The sequence below is a fragment of the Marmota marmota genome, unplaced genomic scaffold, assembly GCF_001458135.2.
Source record: "Marmota marmota marmota unplaced genomic scaffold, marMar, whole genome shotgun sequence".
Classification (NCBI taxonomy): domain Eukaryota; kingdom Metazoa; phylum Chordata; class Mammalia; order Rodentia; family Sciuridae; genus Marmota; species Marmota marmota.
This window is the reverse complement of record NW_026000226.1, coordinates 273,638-298,845: the sequence shown is the minus strand read 5'-3', so window position 1 is coordinate 298,845 and position 25,208 is coordinate 273,638. Positions and strand designations below refer to the sequence as shown.

The 25,208-nt window shown below is 39.7% G+C and overlaps 1 protein-coding gene across 6 annotated transcripts; it reads left to right on the top strand.

The window, feature by feature from the left end:
• Pomk (protein O-mannose kinase) lies at window positions 1–21,743 on the top strand. 6 transcript variants are annotated; one of them, XM_015507497.2, is made up of 6 exons: window positions 14–294; window positions 4,093–4,178; window positions 5,104–5,170; window positions 7,450–7,546; window positions 9,004–9,306; window positions 17,728–21,743. In XM_015507497.2, exons 5-6 carry the CDS (start codon window positions 9,025–9,027, stop codon window positions 18,496–18,498), a joined length of 1,053 nt encoding a protein of 350 aa, XP_015362983.1. In that variant the 5' UTR covers window positions 14–294; window positions 4,093–4,178; window positions 5,104–5,170; window positions 7,450–7,546; window positions 9,004–9,024; the 3' UTR covers window positions 18,499–21,743. The 6 variants fall into 6 exon arrangements, with proteins under 6 accessions (XP_015362982.1, XP_015362983.1, XP_048648843.1 ...); XM_048792886.1 differs by having other exon boundaries at window positions 14–320; XM_048792887.1 differs by lacking the exon at window positions 14–294 and adding an exon at window positions 344–447.
• Window positions 21,744–25,208: the final 3,465 nt, after the last annotated feature.

Here is a 25,208-nt window from a genome sequence, read left to right as displayed (position 1 = left end):
TAGGCTGAGTGCGAGAGGGCGAGAGGCGCTGCATTCTGCTGGCGTGAGTCCCTGGAAAGTCGGGAAGGAGGTTCTGTTTTGTGCCGGGCCGCACCTGGCTGGCCAGCGCCTCGGGCCCAGGCTCCGGGTGGACGGGGCCGGACTCATACAGCCTCGGGCCGCCCGCTACGAGGTGTGCCTCACCTGCTGGGCTGTACCGGCCCGCATCGCCTCACACCCCGCTGCTGAAGGCCAGAGGACTCCGCCCGTGACAGGCAGACATCAGTCCTTCCGTCTGGCGCTTGTTAGGTACGGGTTCGTTGCTGCCAGAGCTGTGTGAAGTGAGACCATATGCTGCTTTTCTTTTCTTTTCTTTTCCTTTTTTTTTTTTAAAGCAGAATTTAACCACTTTACTTAGTAATTTTGTGTTCTCCACCCATTGCCTTTACAATGGAACCCAAACGCTAAGTAAGCATCCAGAATATTTAAAATAGTTAATGTGCTTTGTGTTTTACTGGAAAATTGGGTTCTGCTCTACATTGTATTGGTTGACACTAATCTGTCACTTCTAGAATTGTATAAAATGTTCTGTAAATTGGTTAAAATTAAGCTGTGACTCTACAGCAGTGGATCCCATCTGTCACCTCCCCTAATTATCAAGATTTTATCAGTGACAGAAATCCTTTAATTTAATTTAATTAAATAGTTCCTAAATATTTCCTACCCAACTGACTCCCACATTCCTTATTCCTTAATGTGCAAGGTATTTTTCAGGACCAGTAAATCTTAGTGTTTTGTTTGTTTGTTTTATTTCTAGGACAAAATTCTTATGCCACACTACCTCATTCTAAGCTCTAGGCAGCCTGCTCTAGAAATATACTTCTAAAATTAAAAAGCCAATCAGATATTGAGATGGGCTAAAACCTTCTTTAATAAACTGTCAGTCTCAGTGTCACACACACCCCCATCCCAGTGATCATAGTGGGTTCAATTCAGTTCAGCCCCTGAAGGTTGCAGGGTTTAAAGGAAGAATGTGGGTTTGAGGCCAAAACTTGTATAGTTTAGTGACCTTGGAGAAGTCACTTCACCTTTGAATCAGTTCTTTATCTGTAAGTTAGGAATAACAACACGAATTATATCTACATCACAGAACTGGTTGAAGTTGACACTGTGTAAAAGTCATTTGAATTTTTGGATGAGTGTTTTTGAGGAAGAATTCAGAGTGTGAGGCCTTAGGGATAATTAAAAGGCTATCGATGCATATAAAATACAGAGGCAACGAGAAATGCATTAACAGTGTGCTGAGTAATGTCGAAGGTACAATAGTGATCAGAGATGGAGGGTTATAGAATTTTGTATCTGATGTTGGTAGTTTTTGAGTGTGTCAGCTTTCCATTGCTGTAACAAATACCTGAGTTAAATCAATACAAGAAGAGTACAGATTTAGTTTGGCTCACCATTTTGGAAATTTCAGTCTATCGGGGGTTGGCCCTATTGCTTTGGGCCTGTGGTAAGGCAGTACATCATGGTGGGAGCAAGTGGTGGAAGAAAGTGCTTTATCTCAATGGCATCCAGGAAGCAAAAAGACACAGGAAAGGACCCAGGGCCAAAATGCCCTCCAAGGTTATTTCCCCGAATGACTTAACTTCCTTTCATTAGGCTCTGCCTCTTCAACGTTCGTTGTACCACTTGCAATAGTGCCACAGGCTGGTGACCAACTTGGTCTTTGGGGAAAGGGTATCCAAACCATGGAAGAGTGAAAATGAAGAAAGTGTAGAGAGCAAGATACCAGGTGCTAGAGAATGATAAGCAGATGTGAATTTATAGTCTAGATTCTTCATTTGCACAAATCCCTGGCCAGGAGGTCCAGCAGTTTTAAACTCATAATTGTGATTTTTTTTTATTCTTGTTTTTTATTTTGGGGAAGTACTGAAATCAAACCCAGGGCTTTGTGCATGCTAGGCAAGTGCTTTACCAATGAGCTGCATCTGTAACCCTTTCTTTTTAAATTTTATTTTGAGACAGGATCTTGCTAAGTTGCCCAAGGTGGTCTTGAACTTGGAATCTTTCTGCCTCAACCTCCTGAGTAGCTAGAATTACAGATGTGTGCCACTGGCTTACAAGTTCTTTTCTTATCCTTTCCTTCCCAAAATCATATAAGCTTCAAGCCCCATAAAACCTGAAGCCATCCTTAGTGACAAGGTAGGATCAGTGGAAGGTTACAGATAAAGGAGAACTTGAAGGTTGAAAGAATTAAAAAAAATGGAAAGAGGTGGTGGGTAAGAGACATTAGAAGGCAGATACCATAAAGAGACGAAGAACAGAGTTAATGAGCATGAAAACAGGTGGGAGAAAACAGTGAATTCACGAAGATGGTGAAGTCAACTGTGATTAGCAGTCATGCTTTCTTATCTAGTGTCTGCTGTGTGCCAGGTGCTGAGGACATGTGGGGAACAGAGCAGGCAGGCAGACCTCTGTAGAACAGTCTAACAGGAACAGATGAGCCAAACCTGGAGCTGCAGCCCCAAAGGGTGCTTTTGAGCCTGAAGAAAGTTTGAGCTGGAGTGTAGGGCAGGGAAGGGTCTGGAGAGGCGGATAGGGGTTAGAAGGCTGGTGAAGAAACTCAGTTCTAACTACTGAGCTACATCCCCAACCTCTCAGGGAACCTTCTGAAAGTTTGAACTTTTTCCTGAGTGTAAGTAGGAGCTGTTGAATGTTTTTAATCCAGAAGAAATTAAATCTGTGATTTGGAAGAATCATTATATCTGTCAGAAAGCAACTCTTGCACATATATCTAAGGAGATGTGTTCAAAACTTGTTTCACTAAAACTGCCAGGGCAGGTAGGGACCAGGACTCTGTCTTTAATGATCATTGTGTGACCATCCCCATAGCTCTCGGGAGTTGTTCAAGAGTATAAAAACTCAGCAATGTCGATGTCTATGATATTTAGTATTTCCCAGTATTTAATATATGTATAGCTTTTGAAAAATAAAAAACTTATAGTGTGGTCAAATGATTAAAGATAGTGAACTAGAAGGGACTAGAGTTATAGTTCAGTAGTAGAGTGCTTGCCTCACAGATGTGAGGCCCTGGGTTTGATCCTCAGTGCCACATAAAAATAAGCCCTCTATCACCACTTCTAGTCAATATAGTTCTCGAAACACTGGCCAGAGCAATTAGACAGACGAAAGAAATTAAAGGCATAAATAAAGTAAATATATTTAAAAAATAGTATCCAAAGTACATGTATGAAGACAAAAAAATAAAGTTCTTATTATTATTTTAAAAAAATAGTGAACTGGCAAGATTCAGTGGCTCACGCCTGTAATCCCAGCAGCTTGTGGGGCGGGAAGCGGGAGGATTACAAGTTCAAAGCCAGCCTCAGCAATTTAGCAAGGCCCTAAGCAACTTTGAGACCCTAGCTCAAAAAGGTCTGGGGATGTAAGTTGGTGGTAAAGTGCCCCTGGGTTCATTCCCCAGTACCAAAAAAAGGTGAACTGGCATTTCATGTACATAAATAAATCTCAGAACCATTGTTGAGTTTCAAAAACATCATTAGTTGCAAATGGATAATACAAGTACACAACCACTGTATAAAGCTTGAAAATGTGTTATTGCTTATGGGTTCATACTTGTGAAAATAGAAAGCATGTGAGAGGATTGCATACACCAGTGGTTCTGAAACGTTAGCATGCGTCCAGATCACCTAGAGGAACTTACTAAAACAGAATTTGTTTGTGTGGTAAATACCTAAGAATTTGCATTTCTCTCAAGTTCCCAGTGAGGTGCTACTACAGACAGGTCCAGGGCCCACAGTTTGAGAATTGCTGATACAAACCAATGTGAGGATAGTGACAGCTGCTTGGGATGGAGTGACTCAAACTGGACAGGTTTCAGAGTGGTTTTAAATGTATATACACTATTTTATTTCTTTCACAAAGTTTGGGCTCAGTTGTAGAATGTGTGCTTAAGCCTCTGAGAGCCCTGGGTTTGTTTCCCAGTATCAAAAACAAAACAAAATATTGGAAACAAATATACATTGTAAATTGGCAAAGCCAAATAGATATGCACAGTTTTACTTTTTATTTTTCTCTTGGAACATTTTATTAAAGGAAAAGATCCTATCTGCTGTGTGGAGAATGGTTTGGAAAAGAGAAAGAAGGGGGAGACCATGCAGGAAACTCTTGCAGAAGTTCAGGTAAGAGATATTGATGACTTAATACCAGGGCAGAGGTGGCAAGGAAGGGCAAATATGAACAGATTTGAAGAGGTTTGGGTGATAGAATTGGCTATGTGTGCTGATTGGTTGGTTTCAAGTCACCCTGGTTCATGACTTAGTGAGTGGGTAGGTTGTGTGTCCAGAGTAGAAACCCTAGAGAAGGGGCATGGTGAGGACAGGAAAGAGTCTCTGGAGTCAGCTGTTGTCATCCCAGACCTTGAAGAACCTATTAAGTGAAGTGTTTAGGAGAAAAATCAGGGATGCAGTATAGACTTAGAAATCATAAATATTTAGAGAGCCACTGAAGCCACAGATGTGGCTGAGATGACCTTGGCCAAAGGAATATCACCTGATGCTGCAATTGGCCAGCTCTGGCCCACTGCCTGTTTTTATATAGCCTAATAGCTAAGAATGCTTTTATTTTTTTAAGTATTGTGGGGGTGGTTGGGATCTAATAAGGAATAATATTTCATGATACATGAAAAATATATGAAATTTAGATTCCAGTGTCCATAAATGAATCTTACTGGAACAGAGCCACACACATTTGTTATATTGTTTGGAGCTGTTTTCACACTCTGGTGACAGAGTTGAATAATTGTGACAGAGACAATATAGGACCAGATGTTACCTTGCACCACCTCTCAGTTTACTGCAAATCACAGTGATAGGTTTATTGCTAGACTTTGACTTATAGCTGCTAAGCCTAAATATTTACCATTTGTTACTTTATAAAAAGAAGTTTGCTGCTCCCTGACCTGAGGTCTAAGTTGAGAAACACTTGGTCACTTTAATTATTGTAAAAGAGACTGCAACCATTTTATCTATTTCTTTATGTGTACCTTCCAAGAATCAGCTGTAGAGACTAAGACATTAGTAGTAAAAGTTATAATTTCAATTGAAGATCCTGAAGGTGATATGAGGGAATGGACCAGAGAGAAAGATGTGGGCCTGGAAGCTTTATGAGAAAGGTAAGCAAATGATCATCCTGACCATGGACAGGCTCACTTGGGAAGGCTGAGGTAGTGGGGTGAGCAAGCAGCTGGCATTATGTCCAGGAGAGGGAAGGTATAGAGTGAAACAGAAGTGGTTCCATAGTCAGGGTTTCCTGGGCGTCTTTAATGACAGCAAGGCTAAACAAGCAGCATTTTCCTTTGCCAATTAAGAAAATATATATATATTTATGGGCTAGGGTTGTAGCTCAGTGGTAGAGCGCTTACCTTGCATGCGTGAAGTACTGAGTTTGATCTTCAGCACCACATAAGAATAAATAAAATAAAGATATTGTATCCATCTGCAACTAAAAAATATTTAAAAATTATATATATATGTGTGTATATATATACACACATATATATATATTCAAATTATAGAAGAATAAATTATTTAAAAATTCCCAGGTTAGAAAAAGCAGTACTTATATGCTGGTCCCTCCTACAGCGTCACTGGCTAGGAAATAGAAGGATGGAGTAATCATTCACAGAGCTTGTGAACAGCACAGAAAGAATAGATTAGGGAAAAAGATCAGAAGTACAGTTTGTTATTTTATCTTTTTCAATTGAAACATAATTTAGATACTATAAAAGTTGTCATTTAAAAGTGTACAATTCCTTGATTTTTTTTAAGCACATATTTATAAGATTGTGCACCTATCACCACTAAATCCAGAATTTTTTATCTAAAATGAAATCCCATGTTAATTAATAGCCATTCCTCATCTCCTTGCCCCCCAAACTCTGTGCAATCACGTTTCTGTTTTCTGTCTACATGGAATTGCCTATTCTGGACATCTCATATAAATGAAATCATACAACATGTGGCTTTTTGTGTCTGGCCTCTTTCATTGACCATAATGTCTTTAAGGTTCATCCCTGTTCTAGCAGTAATAGTGCTTTATTGCTTTTTATGGCTGGATAATAATCCATTTATGAATGTGATACATTTTGTTTATCCGTTTATTAACTAATTGGAGTCATTTCTATTCTTTGTCTGTTATAAGTAATGCTACTTGGGCTGGGGTTGTGGCTCAGTGGTAGAATGCTCGCTTCGCATGTGTGAGACCATGGGTTTGATCCTCAGCACCACATAAAACTAAATAACTGAAATAAAGATATTTAAAATAAATAAATGACGCTACTATAAACATTTGTGTACAAATATAAACATTTGATGTATGTTTTCAATTCATATAAGTATATTCTGAGCAATGGAATTATTGGGTGATATGGTAAATATGTTTGAAATAGAAATGCTGTATTGTGCTAGGCATAGTAGCACAGCTGGGAAGGCTGAGGCAGGAGGATTGCAAGCTCAAAGCCAGCCTCAGCAACTTAGCAATGCTCTAAGTAACTTAGTGAGACCCTGTCTCAAATAAAAAATAAAAAGGGGCTAGGGATATGTCTTAGTGGTTAAGCATCGTTGGGTTCAAGTCCCAGTACCAAAAAAGAAAAAGAAAAAAAGAAATACTATATTATGCTATATTATTTGCCACAGTGGCTACATTTTACATTCCCACCAGGAATATATGAGGACTACAGTTTTTCTTTAACCTCACAAACATTTCTTATTGCTCGATTTATTTTTATTGTAACCATCCTAGATGTATTTCATAATTCTTTTTTTTTGCATTTGCCTTCAAGACAAGTGGAATTGAGCATTTTTCATATGCCTGTTGGAAGGTAGATTTTACTTCCTTAAGGACAAGGTACGAAAGAGCTGTCTTCTGGCTGGCTCCTCTCAGGCCTCTGGGCTTGATATGAATGTTATATCTTCAGAAAGGTCTTCTTGGATTCTTCAACCATTTATTTTCTATCCTTGAATCCTCATCACAGGATAATGATGAATTTTATTTACCTATTTATTATCTGTCTTTCCTGCCTGATTTTTCATTAAGCTCTAAGAGGATAGGAACCATGTCTGTTTAATTCACTCGTGTATTTCAAGTGCTCAGTGCAGAGATGGGCCAGTGGACATTACTTAATATGGTGGAAAAAGCAGATTGGAACCAAATAGAGACTGGTGAGGAAATGTGGGGGTCTGCACCCACATAGGCTGACAGGGTTTTGGTGATGCTGGCCAGGTTGTCCAAGGCTTTCCCTGTAGCTCCTGGAGCTTGAAAGTCCAAGAGACATCTGGTCACTAGGAGGGCCTCTAGGAAAGAAGAATGAATCATTTGGACTGCTGTGACTTATCTGTGTACAGAGTTGCAATTTTTCTTTAACAAACCTCCTTTTTTGGTCCTTCATGGAAGAGGACTTTCAAACCAGTCCCTGAGACCAACCAGAACACTGTTTGACACAGACAACTGGATGGAGACCTAGCTGGGAGAAGGAAGATGCTCCTGGAAGGTAAAGTTTCATGTCATAGTTGTATCTGGCACAAGTAGCACACAAGGCAATTGTATCACTAGTATCTCTGGGCATCCCAGTGCCTATATTCAGCTGACACATAGTAACATGGCTTTATCTGTTATACTGATGGTCCTCTACTCTGCTTCATACATAGCCTTTGCCCCCAGCATCCTGAGTGAGAAGCACTCTGCTCATTGTCTTTCCCCAGGCCTGTTCCCCATCTGGACCCCTCCAACACAGACCCTATAGTGGCTCCATTGCTGGAGTCCATCCCTTCTCAGGGTTACTTATTGCCACTGTCACCTGAGTTCTTTTTCTAATCTTACCACCCTTATTCTAGCTCATAAATTTTTTGATTCTTATCTCAGATCATTTCCAGGTCCTCCTAACTGGTCTCCAAGCCTCCAAGTACCTTCCAAGGAACATCCCAGACTCACCTTTCATATCAGCTCTTTGGGAAAACAATTTGGCATGTTCAGAGTTTGGGGGTTGTGGCTGTGGCTCAGTGGTATAGTGCTCACCTGGCACACATGTGGCACTGGGTTCGATCCTCAGCACCATATAAAAATTAAAAAATAAAGATATTGTGTTCATCTACAATTAAAAATATATATAAAATGTTCAGAGTTTGGGCTGGGGGTGTAGCACAGTGGTAGAGTACTCACATAGTATACCCAAGACACTGGGTTCAATCTATAGAAACAAATGAAAAAATAAACCATGAATTTTTTTTCCCCCCGCCAGGGTTGAAACCTAGGCCTTGCACATGTTAGGTGAGTGCTCTGCCACTGAGTTACAGCTCCACCTTCTCAAGGGCTTTTGAGTACCTTCCAAGGAACATCCCAGTTTCTTAGCTGGGTTCAAGTGGGCCCGACCTACTAACGTACCCTTTTGTCCATCTTCTGCCCCAACACCACTGCTTTTATTTTACTAAATATTAATGAATATCTACTTAGTGCAAAGTGCTGTAAGACAGAGTCAAAGGCAGACATCTCCCATTCTGCATAATCTAGATGAATCCAAATTTTAATTTAATAAAGAATAATGAGCCAGGCTGCACATGCCTATAATCCCATCAACTTGTGAGGCTGAGGCAGGAGGATTGCAAGTTCAAAACCAGCCTCAGCAACTTAGCAAGAGCCTGTCTCAAAATTTAAAAGGGTCGGGGGTACGGTTGTGAATTAGAGGTTAAGTGCCCCTGAGTTCAATCCCTGTTGCCAAAAAATTTAGAAAAAGAATAATGATATGGGGGTGCGGGAAAAGCTGAAATTGAGTGGTTAATATAAGCCTAATGTTCAGTTCCTCTCTTGCTCCTCATGTGACTCCAAAACTTATAGGACCTACGAGTGGGGAGGCATGAGAGGGTGTAGCTACCTTCAGGGCAGTGTCATCAAAACCTTCATGGAAATTATAGCTGGAAGTGTTATTGCTTCTTGTCTCTTGTTATATTGCAGGAACTGATACAGGATAACAACATGGAAAGGAAAGCCCAGGAGAGCAGGAAAGGACTGACCCACAGAGAAGTCCCTCGTGTTGTTGGGCTGCTGCTCGCCATGGCCCTTATGAATGTGGTCCTTTACCTCTGCTTCGACCGATTTTTCATATCCCCTCAACATTCCACCAAGGACCCTAGATCTTGTCCATATGGTTACTTCAAAATGGGGCAGATGAAAAACTGTTCACCCTGGCTGTCCTGTGAGGAGCTGAGGACAGAAGTGAGACAGTTGAAGCGTGTTGGGGAAGGAGCCGTGAAGAGAGTGAGTACTTGGTTTTCTTCTGCATTATCACTTGTGTCAGCTCTTTGGGAGAACAATTTGGCTTTCTGGGCTAAGACCCATAAAAGGAAGTGGATGTAGTGGCACCTGCCTCTAGTCCTAGCACTTGGGAGGTTGAGTCAGAAGGATCACTTAAGGTCAGGAGTTCGAGGCTAGTCTGGGCCACATAGGAGATCCTGTCTTAAAGATCCATAAAGGCTCTTTATATCTGTCTTTGAGCCCAGTAATCTCATATCTGGGATTTTAATTTTAAAAGAAGAAAAGAATCTGAAGGAAGGAAAAAAGCTAAATGCATAAAGGAGTACTATACTAATGGAAAACTAGGACCAACAATTTTAGGAGAACAATTAGTTAAATTATGGTTCAACCACTTGATGGAATATTCTATAGCTATTTAAATGTAGTTAGGATTACTCATGTAGCAACAGGAAGAAAATCTTAAGAGATTAGAATAAATTTTTAAAAAATCATTTCAGTAATGAAAAAAGAAAAAGAAAATAAGTTAAAAAAAGGAAGATTTAGAATTGTGTAGTATGTTATTTTCAACTGCAAAATTAAATATTTTTGTGGAAAAATGCAAAAGTGGCAGAAATTGTATAAGACAAAGTAGGAATTATGAGCAGTTTTTTCTTGATTTTTAAACCATGATGGTATTTCTGATTTTTTTAAAGTTATAGTTAAGACACAATACCTTTATTTTGTTTATTTTTATGTGATGCTGAGGATCGAACCCAGGGCCTCGCACGTGCTAGTCGAGCGCTCTACGGCTGAGCCACAACCCCAGCTCGGTATTATTGATTTTTAAAATTTTCTTTTATTTGAAAAGAGACATCAAGGAGTCAATTCAGTTTTCATATAGAAACTCCAAGATCTTTGTCCCGTTGATAACCAGTGTATGCTACACTGTATATGGTTGTCATTTCTGTGGAAGCTGAGTCTACCAGTACGCAGTCAGTGGCTTTAGAAGACAATTAAAGATTGTTGAACGAAGAAAGGTTCTTTGTGAATTTGCAACAGGCAAAAGGCAGGGAGAGATGAGGAAATGCACCTACAAAGCTGCAGTTTGATAAATGGCTAATGAGGATGCCATGGTTTCCTCCTGAATATAGATGGAGGCATCTTAAAGGAAGGAGTTAGGGAGAAGGGGAAGGAATTTGTAGAAAGTACTTTATTCATTGTAGGTGCCATGGGTAGAGTGGTGAAAGAAACAAAGACACTGATTTCTTTTTTAGTTGGAAAGTCAGATACTAAGAAAAATAAGAAAGTTACATTATGATGTGTTAAGAAGACAAAACAGGCAAAGAAATGATGTGCTTGTCATTCTAGGTCTTTAGGAGAGGACATTGGCCAGAGCAATGGGAGACCATGTTGAGAGTGTGGGCATCTGGGGAAGAGGCCCCATTCCTCTGTGCAGGGAACATTCCTGGTTGTTCAAGGAGCAGGAAGGAACCTAGTGTGACCAGAGAGCAGGAAGAGAAAAAGAGGTCCGTGAGGTCTGAGAAGGGTCAAATTGGGAGCCAGGTTATGCCAGGCCTCACAGAACTTTGAGAACCACTGGAAAAATTTTAGTAGAGAAATTTATTTTGTAAAGGGATTATCTTAGCTGCTATGTGAAGAGTGGATGAAAGGTGGCAAAGGTGGAAGACTGGTTAGGCTTTTTTGCATGTGAGGGATGGTTATGGCTTAACAAGAGTGTTAGTAACAGAAATAGAAATCAGTGGATTCTGGACATATTTTCAAGGTATTAACAATAGGATTTTCTAATTGACTGTATGTGGGGTATGAGAGAATGAAGAGATTCTATGTGTCTGAGATGGACATGTTAATTCTGGTGTGAGACATCCAGGTGGGGGTGTGGGCAGTTAGATGTGCAAGCCCAGCATAATGGATGAGGTCTGAGAGAATATAAATTTGAGACTCAATATTATTTATATGCATTTGAAAGTATTAGAATGTGGAAAAAATCACCAAATAAGGGATATAGATAGAAAAGAGGACATAAAACCAGCTCATTTCTATCTTCTTCAAAGAGATGTCCTTGAAAGCTGGTACAGTGGTGTATGCTTGTAATCCCAGTTACTTGGGATGTTGAGACAGGGGCATCACAAGTTTGAGGCCAGCCCCTGCAGCTTAGGAAGATTCTGTCACAAAATGGATGTAGCTCAGTGGTAGAGTGCTAGCATGCATGAGGCCATGGGTTCATCCCCAGTACTGGAGGGAAAATGTACATACTAAGAGGTGACCTTGAATGTGTTGTGTCTGTGGTTGTAATTGTTCAGAGCATTTTTGGAATTTGTTGGAATTGCTTCTTTCCTCCCAGGGAATATGATTTTGATGATGGCAAGTTATTATCATTTGTAGATAGACGGATTTAATTTTAGGGAGCCGCAAATCATGTTCATCCAAATATGAAATTTAGTAGTATGGCTAATAAGCCTAAGCACTATCATTTTATTAAAGTGAAATGTGACTATCCAGGCATGATGGCACACCCCTGTAATCCCAGCTACTCAGGAGGCTGAGGCAGGAAGATTGTAACTTAAAAGCTAACTTTATTTTGACCTTGTTTCAAAATAAAAGTAAAGTGTGAACAAAATGCCATTATATTCTTTTGTTGCGTTTTTCTTTAGCTGACACTTCCCTCCCTCAGGACAAAATATTTTGAACACTTGGGTATTAATAGTGTTGGTCAGGAGCCTTGTCTGCCTTCTCCCCTGTCAGAGCCTCAGGATCTGTGCAGTTTGGCACAGAGGAGAGTATCAGTATCCTGAATGTAGTCACTTATTGGAATAGCTGTGGGTAACTCAATTCCATTCCATCTCAATGCCCCACCTCCTCTCCACATGGAAGGAACAGGTTTTTCAGTAGGAATTTCTTTCTTTTTTTACAGTCTGCAGGTTGAATCCAGGGCCTCATGCATGCTAGGCAAGTGCTTTATGACTGAACTACATCTCAATCTCATCCCCTTCAGTGGGATTTCTAAAGTCAAAATTCTTGACATTTCATTCTGACCTCCACCTCCTCTTCTAACTCTCTTGATCCAGCAGTTCCTCAATTCCATGGAGAATTTCAGAGTATCCATCTCATGCTTTTTTTACTTTATGACACCCCTCCTGTCTCTACCTCCTGATTCCCCTAGCAGAGATTCCACGGGTTTTTATTTTCATCATTCTTTTACAAAGAGTTGGAACAACTCCATTACATCTGTCTCTATCATGCCTGGCTGCTCTTGAAACCCAACTCTGCTCTTGGACTTGAGCAGCTATACTGGAGTAAGAGAGAAATCCCACAATCACATAATTTAAATGCACCATGACAAACTTCAGGTAAGCACAGAGAACTATCCTTGGAAATTTCATTCCCAATCCCTGAGAAGTTTTTCCTCAAACATTCCCATCCTTTGTCTTATCCAATGATCTTGTTTTATGAGATATGAAACCAGAAACCATCCAAAGGGAATATCTTCATTCTACTTCCACCAGATCTATAAACCAGCAGCTCAGCTCTCATTCCTAATTCCCAAGGTTCCACATAATTTAAGTGATTCCCTGCATTGTCAGCCTTCCCACTCTGAACATCATTACTATTGGTATACAAACATACTCTCTTTAAAAAACAAAGTCCTGTTCCCTTGATTCCCCAGGCCTCTGTAGCTCCTGTCCTTTCTCTACTTCCATCACAGAAAGCTGCTCTAACTCTATTTCCACCTTCCTTGCTCTCACTCTTTCATCCTCTTCCAGTGTGTCTTCAAAACACCAGCACTCTAGGGAAACTTCTCTTATTGAGGGACCAGGTCTTGTCAGTTCTATTTTCAGAATATGTCCCAGTGTGCTCAACAGAATCTGTACACAGACTCCCCTCTTGCCATCTAACAGTCTCCCTGCTTACGCTTTTGCCGACTACTATATACAGTTGTCTTCTAGACATATTGGATCATGCCATTTTTCTTCCTTAACACGCATTTGGTGGCTTCCTGTTGTCCCTTGGGGGAAAAAAATTAACCTTTTAATTATCCCTCTTGCTCCACCCTCCCTGCTGTGGATCCTTCCTCCCTCCCAGAACTCTTACCAGGATTCTCACTCCTTGTCTTGTAGTCTTTCCTTTGTTCCTTGTTTAAACCAAGCCCTTTCTTATGGGTCTTTCTCTGCCTGAAGCTCTGCCACTCCCCAGCCCAGTACTGGAGATAGGCATTGGACTCAGTGATGCTCTGCCAGTGAGTCACATCCCCACCCTTTTTACTTTGAGAGGGGGTTTTAATAAGCTGCCCAAGCTGGCCTCAAATTTGTGATCTTCCTGCCTTAGCCTCCTGAGTAGCTGGGATTAGAGATGTGTGCCACCACTCCCAGAGTTCTGTTACTTTTCTAACAGGAATTCCCTCCCTGGTGTCCCTAAGTCCCACCCTTACCATATCTTCTCGTTCTCATTTATCTTGTTTTTTGTTTGTGTCTCTTATAAATGTGTTAAGTCCCCTGAGAGCACAGAAGGTGGGTCCAGAGCATCTAGCCATACCTTATTGTATCTAGGACACATTTTGGGGGCCAGAGCACAAAAACTCTTTAATTGAATTCTCAGTACCTAAAATATTGATTTAATCTCAGATAGTTTCCTCAATATATACAAACTGTGCCACTCCCTTGTCTTCTCCAGACTTTTTTTTTTTTTTGCTTGTTTTTGGAATGGCCAGGGGCATTATATCCTCTACCTATAGCAATTTGTAGCTTTGCCCATAAACTATAGTAACCTGTTTATGGTAGGCAGGTTGGCCTATTGCTTTTTCTTTATTCCTTTTTTTTTCCTTAATTATAAAAGCAGTATATTCAAGTATTTAATAGGAGGCAAAGTAGAAAGTTAAAGTTTCCTTTTCCTTCCTCTTGCTCTCTCTGTCGTCAGTCTTATTTCCTAGGAATAACAGTTGGGGGTTCATCCATTTTGGGTTTTTAAACCTAAGATTACATTGAAAGACCCAAGCTGGGTGTGATGGTGCATGCTTATAATCTCAGCTACCTGGGAGCCTGAGGCAGGAGGATCACAAGTTTGAGGCTAGCCTGGGTAACTTAGACCCTGTCTCAAAATAAAAAATGAAAAGGACTGNTTTTTTTATTTTGAGACGGGGTCTTGCTAAGTTGCTGAGGCTGGCCTTGTACTTGGCAGTCCTCCTGCCTCAGCCTCCCAAATTGCTGGGATCACAGGTGTGTGCCACCCCATCTGGCAAAGTTCTTTCAGTAAAGCCTTACAATATCTGCTCCCTTTCACTAAACTTTTACCTACTCCTTTATGCCTTGCCCTTCCCACTCTAGCAGCCCAGCCTTTCTGCGCTGAGAGTCTGTGGCTGTACTTCCCTACAGGACATCTGGCCCTGATGTTTTCTGCCTAGGATGAAGTTTTTCCCTATATCAAAATGGCCCGTTCCCTTATCTCTTTCAATTTGTTGCTCAGACACCCCAACAAGATCTTCCCGAGCCCTATTTTAAAATTGCAAACACTTCCCTGTTTTATTCTAAAACACATTTCACCTGATAATATACTTTATATGTTTCCTATTTATTTTATTGCCTACTTCCTGTAGTAGAATGTAAATTTTATCATTGCAGTTATGTCAGTGTTTTTCCAGCTGTGCTGGGGTCTGAACCCAGGGCCCCCACATGCTAGGCATGCTAGGTTCTACCACTGAGCTAGATAGAACCCCAGTTCTTTTTTCTTTGACATAAATTCTCCCTTCCCCCCCTTCCCATTTCCTTCCTGGGGATTGAACTCAGAGGTGCTCTTTACCACTAGCTACATCTCCAGACCTTTCTGGTTTTATTTTTAAACTTAAAGACGGAGTCTCACTAAGTTGCTAAGGGTATCACAAGTTGCTGAGACTGGCTTTGAACTTGTGATCCTTGACTCAGCCTCCCAAGTCATTGGGATTATATGTGTGTGCCACCTCACCTGGTTGACATAAATTATTGTTAAATGAACGAAGACACATTTGACTACAGTTAAATTCTTTGCTTTATGAAAAGACTACATGAGCTATCTTTTACATTTATATTAAAGGATCACATGGGTGATATAAGAAGTTCCTAGTAATAAATAAGGGACAGGCATATAGCCCTATAGAAAAATTGGATGAAGGACAATGACCAGACTTTTTATAGTAAATATACAGAAATGCTGATACAGATGAAAAATGCTCCCAGGCACCATGGCACCTATCTGTAATCTCAGCAACTTGAGAGGCTGAGGCAGAATGATCACAAGTTGGAGGATAATTTAAACACCTGGAGGGTTTCCTGTGGATCATGAGAATGAAAGCAGATGTACATGAAAGTGTTTATAAACTTTAAGATGTTGCATCCATGTTAGTTATGTTAGGTGGATTCATGCTCAGAGTGGGTGTTTTTGGAACCTATATCTGTCAACTCAGCAAGATCCCCTCTCAACCACAAAAACGAAAAGGGCATAAGATGTAGCTTTGTGGTAGAGTGCCCCTGGGTTCAATCCCCAGTACTGAATAAAGAGAGAGAGAAAGAAAATATTTTTCTGTAGTTGATTTTTTTATACCAAGAAGACTATTTATGATTAGTTTTACAATTGAATAAAAGATGAACACATTGCTGTTGTCTCCAAATATAATTGTTTTAGAAAGTGATAAAAAATAACTAGAGATTGCTAGGAAATGATTCGTAAAATCCATGATTTGCAGATTTAAATTTTTTTATTTATTCTTTTTAGTTACATATAATTATAGAATGTATTTTGGCAAAAGATTTGCATATTTTTAACACTAGAGGTTTTAGATATTTGTGAGTCATCCCAAAGACTAATAATATTTATTAACAAATAACTTTAATTTATCTGAGGCACAAAAATGAATATGACATAATTGAGGATTCAGGAGGAAATCAGTTGGGGCCCCGTCTGCCTCTTCCATGATTTATTGTTGAACATAAGGTAGCAGCTTCCTTAAGGTGAAATTTGTTTTTGTATGAAAATGGGCCTTGAAAACCAAAACCAAGCCAGGCACAATGGCACATGCCTGTAATCCCTGTTACTTGGGAGAATGAGTAGCAGGAAACCAAATTCAGGATCAGCCTAGGTAACTTAGTGAGACCCTGTCTCAGGAAAAAAAAAAAAAAAAAGGCAAGAGGATTTAGCTCAGTGTTAAAGTGTTTGCATAGTATGTGGGAGGCTCTGGGTTTCATCCCAGTACTACAAAACAAAAAAATAAAACAACCAAACAATAACAACAACAACAACAAAACCTACCAAAGCCATCTGTCAGCACTAGTCATGACCATGCACAATAGGTCCAAAGAAGTGATGGGTCTTAGCCAGGCAAGTGTAGGCCTGTAATCCCAGCAGCTCGGGAGGCTAAGGCAGGAGAATTATGAATTCAAAGCCAGACTCAGCGACCTAGTGAGGCCCTAAGTTAACTCAATGAGACCCTGTCTCTAAATAAAATATAAAAAAGGCTAGGGATGTGGCTCAGTGTTTAAGTGCCCCTGGGTTCAATCCCTGGTACCAAAAAGAAAAAAAAAAAAAAAAGAAAGAAAGAAAAAAAAGTGATGGATCTTGACAAAGTCTTATTTTTATTTTTTTATTAGAGTCAAAATATCAAATTCAGTGGTAATACAAATCTATGGAGTATGTTTATTTGAAAATTTTATAAATTCATCAAAGTTTTACTGAATGTAGCGCCAGAGTAAAAATGACTTTTTCCCCCCAATAGAAAAGATCCATAATGAAATTTCTTGGTTATGGGGGTTTGAGGTCTTGAAAGATTTCTCTTTTGAAGGTGAAGGGTTAGTTTTTTTTTTTTTTTTTCCCATTAAAAACCCTCTCTTCTTAAATCCAAAAGAAATATTTGAGATCCTTTAGTCCACTTCCATTTTATGTAGTGTTTCTGAGTCTTAATCTTTTGAATTATAGAAGTAATGTATGTTTGTTTTGAAAGAATTGGAAAATGCCAAAAGATATAAAGTACAAAAAGCACCCTTTGTGCTACAGTAAGTTGGAACTGGCAGGCAGTTGGCTGCCCCAGGTCTTTACACAGGCAGCCTGTCCTCCTGGGCCTTGCTTTCCCCTTGTCCAACATCTGTGCTGCAAGTCCTGACCATCCTCTAAGACCAACTTCCAGGAACCTTCCAGAGTCATCTCCAGCTGGCTCTCACATCCAGACCACAGTCAGTCCCTCCTGCTGAAATTTTATGCACTAATTTGTTGTTCACCTTCTTGCATGTTATGTTTGTTCATAGTGAGTCTTTACAACTAGACAAAGTGCAACTCTAGGACTGCAAAGACTGGGTTCTTGTCTCATTCATTTGTCTTCTGTGCCACACCTGTTAAACAGAAAGTATTTTTCTTTCTTGCCTCACTTTAGGTGGAAGGGTTAGGTTTGATGTTCTGGCTTTGTTTCAGGTCTTTCTGTCTGAGTGGAAGGAACGCAAAGTTGCGCTCTCACGGCTCACCAGTCTGGAAATGAGAGATGATTTCCTCTGTGGACTACAGATGCTGAAATCTCTACAAAGCAAACACATTGTCACACTGCTTGGCTACTGTGAGGAAGACAACACTATTCTTACTGAATATCACCCCTTAGGTTCCTTGAGCAACCTGGAAAAAACACTAAACCTTTCAAAGTACCAAAATGTGAATACATGGCAGCACAGGCTGCAGCTGGCCATGGATTATGTTGGTGTCATTAACTACCTGCACCACAGCCCCCTGGGCACGCTGGTCATGTGTGACTCTAATGACCTGCCCAAGACACTATCTCAGTATCTGCTAACAAGTAACTTCAGCATTGTGGCAAATGATTTAGATGCCTTACCCCTGGTGAACCACAGCTCTGGGACGTTTGTGAAATGTGGCCACAGGGAGCTTCATGGGGATTTTATAGCTCCTGAGCAATTATGGCCTTTTGGAGAGGACATACCTTTTCATGATGATCTCATGCCCTCATATGATGAGAAGATTGATATCTGGAAGATTCCAGATGTTTCCAGTTTCCTTTTGGGGCACGTTGAGGGTAGTGATATGGTTCGATTCCATTTGTTTGATATTCATAAGGCCTGTAAGAGCCAGAATCCTGCAGAAAGACCCACTGCTCAGGATATTCTGGATACTTATCAAAAGGTTTTAAATTTACTCAGAGATACTGTGATGTCTCAGACAAGAGAAATGTTATAAAAATCAGTGCAGCCATTGAACGGTGGGGTTTGAGGACCGAATGGAAGTTATAGCAGTTCTACTCTGATGGTGGTTTTTTGTGTAAGCCCTATGTTTTTTTGTTGTTGTTGTTGTTTGTTTGTTTGTTTTTTTATTCAGCTATGTGGCTTTTTTTCTATATCCACTTGGCCTTTTTGTGGGGGTTTTTTTGGTCATTTTTTCTGTGGTACCTGGGAATGAACCCATGGCCTCACACATGGTAGGCAAGCACTCTACCACTGAGCTACATCCCCAGCTCTTTTTAGTTTTTGAGACAGGGTCTCAGTTAATTGCTGAGGCTGGCCTTGAACTTGAGATCCTCCTGCCTCCGCCTCTGGAGTAGCTGGAATTATAGGTGTGCACATCAGTGCCTGGCTTCATCTGCACATTTGAGTGTGTTCTACCTCTCCTGGCAACTGGATGGAGGTTTTAATTAAGAGCAAACTGGGTCTGATTTAAAGCTGGCTTCATCTTTCTGAGGCCATTTGCTTCCTGGCTGAGATGCAGAAAAATAGTGATCTACTCATATTTGAAGGAAGTAATAAAAGTGTAGCTATAAAGAGGTTCTGTTGCCCCTAATAACTGAATTTATGAGCTTATGAGAAATATATAGGCAGATGATTTTTAACTGGCAGTATATGAAAAAGACAGTGATTCTTCAAATAATGGTTTCTGTATATAGTTTAAAAAATGGTATTGAAGAAAAAATGTTTATAGCGGCACAATTCACAATATCTAAATTATGGAATCAACCCAGATGCCCATCAATAGACGAATGGATTAAGAAATTATGGTATATATGTATATACAATGGAGTTCTACTCAGCCATTAAAAAAATGTAATTATGGCATTTGCCAGTAAATGGATGGAAATGGAGAATATCATGCTAAGTTAACTAGCCAAACTCAGAAACTTAAGGTCAAATGTTTTCTTTCATTTATGGAATCTAGAGTAAAATAAAGGAAAGGGGAGGGAAGGATAAGAGTACATAAAGAACCAGTCAAATACAAATTAATAGATGAGTGAAAGGAAGTCCAGTAGAAGGAGAAGGGAAGAGGGTAGGGAAAAGGGGAAGAGAAAAGGAAGGATCATGAACTGAAATCAATTTCCATGGTGTATGAGTTTGTCAGATCTTTATAGTTATACTATGTATAGCCATAAAGCTCTAACTTAAAAAAAAAAAAGAAAAGAATTTAAAAATGGCATTGAGGGTTAGGGGTATAGCTCAGTGGCAGAGCACATGCCTAGAATTTGTGAAGTCCTGGGGTTGATCCCCAGCACCAAAAAAAAAAAAAAGATTTAACATATGGGGTATCCAGAGTGTTTGTGGTCTGTTCACATGGCATTAATGTGAATCATTTAAATCACTGATTTAAATGATTTCTCTATGAAGCTTCTTGTGTTACCCCTTTCCAATGAGATTTTGTTTGTTTGTGTTTTCGTACCAGGGATTGAATACAGCTTAACCACTGACCACATCTCCAACCTTTTTTTTTTTTTAATATTTTATTTTGAGACAGGGTCTTGCTAAGTTACTTAGGGCCTCACCAAGTAGCTGAGGCTGATTTTGAACTCAAGATCCTCCTGCCTCAGCCTCCTGAGCCCCTGGAATTACAGTTGTGTGCCACTGCACCTGGCTCCAATGAGTTTTTTAAAGAAGAACTGTTACAGCATACTCTTTGTAATTTGGAATGGATAAAAATATTTGGAAAAGAAAATTGAGGCAAACAATAGCTATGTTACTGGGCTTTAGAAGGTGCTTTGAAGTTCCTATTTATTGGGTTTTCCACGTCCAAAATTTGTGGTGAGCATTTTACATCAGCAAGTGTTCCTCATTACCGCACAGTATCAAGCCATCCCACTTGGGTTGCATGGCTGAATCCTTCAAAAAGTTCTTTCCTATGACACTGTCAGCCTCATTTGCAGGGGTTGAGGATTTGGTGTGTATTAATGATCACTAACAAGATGGCTAAAGCTGGTGTTCAGAATCGTAGATGTTCTGCATTGGACTCTGCCTTTGCCTGACTCAAGCAGGCATCAGAATCACAGGAAGGCACAAGCTGGGTCCCCATAGCTTCTGACTCATTGGGTTTGAGCATTCATAACTGGTTCCCAGTAAAGCACATGGTGCTGGTCTGGGGACTACATTTTGAGAAGCCCTACCCTGAGCTGTCAGGGAGGCACCACAGAGTAGGATAGCAGTATTATCAACATTGTTCCCTATTGCTGGTGGAGTGGCCTGTGCTTGGTGAGAGAATATGCTTGCCCACATTCTCTGATGTCACTCTGAAGCTCAGTGGGCACTCCCTTCACCCTGGATTTATTTTGTTACAATAACTCCACTGTTGGGATAATATCAAGTATTGGTGAGGATATGAAGAAACTAGAGTCCTCATAATGTTGCTCATGGGACAAGAGCATGATACAGGATCTTGGGAAAATAGTCTAGTAGTTCCACAGAAAGTTTAAAATAAAGTTACCACATGACCCAGCAATTCTCTTAAGTGTATACCCAAGAGATATATACATCCACACAAAAGGCACAAGTCAACATTGTCCATACATATTCATAGTGCAATTATTCACACTAGATAAAAGGTAATAAAAACCCAAATGTCCATTAGTCAATGAATAAACAAAATATAGTATATCCATACAATGGATTATTATTCAGCCTTAATGAAGTTCTGGGCATGGTGGCACATTCCTATACTTCTAGCTACTTGGGACTGAGGCAGGAGAATTGCAAATGTAAGGTCAGCTTGGTAAATTAGTGAAACATTGTCTCAAAATTTTAAAATCTAAGAAAGGTCTAGTGATATAACTGAGTGGTACAGTGCCCCTGGGTTCAATCCCCAGTACTACAAAACAAAAACAAAAGGAATGAAGTTCTAATGCATGCTATAATATGGATGGACCTTGAAAACATACTAAGTGAAGGAAGTTACTCACAAAAGACTGCCTATCATGATTCTATTTATATGAAATGTCCAAAATAGGAAAATCCATAGAAACAGTATTTGCTAGAGGGTAGTAGGGAGTTGGGGTGGAAGAATGACTTATACCAGGTACAGAGTTTTTTGGTAGTGATGAAAATGCTCTGAAATTACATAGTAGTGATGTTTGTACAACTCTGAATATATGAAGTACCACTGAATTGTTTTTTAAGAAAGGACAAATTTTATGGTATGTGAGTTATGTCTCAATAAAACTTATTTTAAAAATATTCTCCACAATGCTGTGTATGTATACTTTAGAAGCCTTTCACTTGATGTAGGCTGTTAATATGTGGAATTAATTATTTGCTCTTACCCTATTCATGTTGTATTTTCATTTGAGGGCTTTTTTTTTAGCATTTTGGTGAAAAACTGTCAGTTTTAAACTAATTTGTTTTTAATAGGACAGTAAAGCTGAAATAAACATCATGGTTCAGGAGAAAAAACATTGTACTAGGATTAGAAGATCTAAGTTATCCCAGCTCTGATCTCCGACAACTCAGACACATCCGATCTCTGTCATGAAAATTTGGAAGTAATTTGTGCTTTTCTTTCCCAAGTTTCTCTGATGCTTTATGATGCCACAGCCAGACAGGGCCATTGCCTGTCATGGATCAATCTTCAGTTTGGGTTTGGACACAATTAATTATCAACAGAACTGCAAAAATCAAAAGAGGAAGTCGTCATCTAACTAAAACCTTGATGGGGAATTCAGTGTTATGTGGCTTGCTCAATGGAAGTTCAGTGGAAGTATCAGAAGAAATAGATGAGGGGAGCCATTCTCAAAGCATAAACAAGTATCCAGTGCTCTCCCTGCTTACCTCATTCCAAGTGATTAAAAAAAAGATTGCTGGACATGGTGGTGCACACCTGTAATCCCAGCGGTTTGGGAGGCTGAGGCAGGAGGATTGTGAGTTCAAAGCCAGCCTCAGCAAAAGTGAGGTGCTAAGCAACTCAGGGAAACCCTGTCTCTAAATAAAATACAAAATAGGGCTGGGACTGTGGTTCAGTGGTTGAGTGCCACTGAGATCAGTTCCTAGTACCTTAAAAAAAAAATCATCACCACTATATGATTTGTTCTGTAATTACATTTTCTCACAGGAGGCTATAAATAATCATGATATCATTCAGCACAAGCAGAAACCTGGTAGTTCCCCAAATGAGGCACACATAGGTGGGGGTGAAAGCCTTATCTCATATAACTCTCCATAGAAAAGGTCTTTTATTGTGATATACACACACACAAGTGTGTGTGTGTGTGTGTGTGTGTGTGTGTGTGTGTGTGTATATTATTTTTTGGAAAGGGCAATAAACTGAATTTTTTGTTTTGTTTTGTTTTTGGTACGGGGGCTGCAACCCAGGACCTCAAGCCTGAGGCCTCCACCTGAACCCAAATGGAAAGGACCTGCAGTGGAGTCAGAGCAGGCCCCACCCCAGGGGATACAGCCCTTTCCCTGTATTTTTAAAGTTAATTTTGCTTGTTTGGGGGAATCACTATTGTCATATGATTTAACCACATAAGTAAATTTAAATGTGGAATCATGCCTTTCTGTGTTTTTGTAATAATTCCCCCACTCCCCTTTTGGTGATGCTGGCCATGAAACCCAGGGCCTCCCACATGTTAAGCACATGTTCTGCCACTGAGTTACATCCCAAGTCCAACTTTGGTAATATTTTGTGAGGACAAATAGAATGAAGAAAAATAATTTAGATTTTTTTGGAGCTGTAGTTTACAATCAAAACTCTAATAAAGCAGTTAGCAAGAGTACTCCATCCAGGGGTTGGGGTTGTGACTCGGTGGTAGAGTTCTTGGCTCACATGTGTGAGGCACTGGGTTTGATTCTCAGAATCACATATTAATACATGAATAAGATAAAGGTCCATCAACAACTAAAAAAAAAAAAGAGTACTGCGTCCAGTTGGGCATGGTGGCATTTGCCTTTAAGCCCAGCAACTTGGGGAGGCTGAGATGAGGATCACAAGATTGAAGGCCAGTCTCAGCAACTTATCAAGACCCTGTCTCAAAAAATAAAAAGGGAGGCTGGGGTTGTAGCTCAGTGGTAGAGCTCCTGCCTAGTATGTGTGATGTGTGAGGCACAGTGTTCAACCCTCAGCACCATATTAAAAAACAAATAAATGAAAGTATTGTGTTCATCTACAACTAAAAAAATAAAATAAAAAAGAACTGGGAATGTAAGTCAAGAGTAAAGTGCCCCTCGGTTTAATCCCCAGTACCAAAAAACAAAAAACTTTATGCAAGTTTAAAGTTCTTAATGAAACAGGGGGACAGAAAGTTGAAGGTAAGTGCCAGCAACTTAATGAGACCCTGTCTCAAAATGAAAATAGAAAGGACTGGGGGTGTAGCTCAATAGTAGAGCTCCCGTCAGTTCAATCCTCAGAACTGAGAAAAAAAATAGTAAATAAAAGTAAAATTCTTATTGATACCATAGGCACTGGTCAAGATTTTGTTACCTGGAATTAACTCCTTTGGAAAGAAAATTAGGTTTATTTACTTCTAATTCCATGTAATCAATTTATAGCATTTCACATGAGTAAGGAATGATAGTTATTTTTACTTCTATTCCTTTGGGTTTATTATTAGGAAAAGCACCAATTTAAACATAGCACATGTGTATAGAGTAATAATATCTGTCTCATTCCACTGTCCTTCCCATCCTCATACCCCTCGTATGACTCTGCCCCATACTCAACCAGAGGAAGGAGGAGTTGTGTTCCATTTGTGTACAATATGTCAAAATACATTCTTCTGTCATGTAGAACTAATTAGAACAAATTAAAAAATAAAATTAAAATTAAAAAGAAAGAAAATGACACTTGGGAACAAGTAACAAATTGGTCTTCAGTGCTGCTGGAGCCCCCAGTGAGACTAGCTGAAATGTGTAGATGATGGCATGGTAAATGAATTTCTTTGAGGTACTTCCCCCCCCCAAAAAAAAGCACGATGTTTTCACGAGTTCTTTTTATTCTCCGCACCCCCCAATTCTTTCCCCCAAGATTATGTTGTCTATTAAGATTTCTTTGTGATTCCATCTGCATTTTAGGTGGATTTTTCAATTTCTGCCCCCCAAAAAGTCATTTGGATTAAAAAAGATTTTTTTGTAGTTGTAGATAGATAGCATACCTTTATTTTCTTTATTTATTTTATGTAGTGCTAAGGATCAAATCCAATGCCTCACACATGCTAGGCAAGTGCTCTGCCACTGAATCACAACTCCAGCCCGTCATTGGGATTTTGATAGATACCACATTGAACCTGTACATTGCTTTTGGTAATACTGACATTTTAATGCTATAAAGTCTTCCAGTCCACACACAGTGTTGTTTTTTTTTAAATTTGTTTTGTTGATGGACTTTATTTTACTTATTTTTATACAATGCTAAGGCTCGAACCCAGCATGCTAGGCAAGTGCTCTACCACTGAGCCACAACCCCAGCCCCACACAGTTGTTTTAATTTCCATTTTCCTGGTGACTTACAATGCTGAGCATCTTTTCATGTGCTTATTGGCTATTTGTGTATCTTCCTGGAAGAACTGTCTATTCAGATCAGATCTATACCAGTTTTTTTCTTCACCTAATTTCAAATAAAATTGTTTGCTGTTGAATTATAGGAGTTCTTTATATATTCTACATACTAGACTATGAGCTATATGTTTCACAAATATTTTTTTCAAA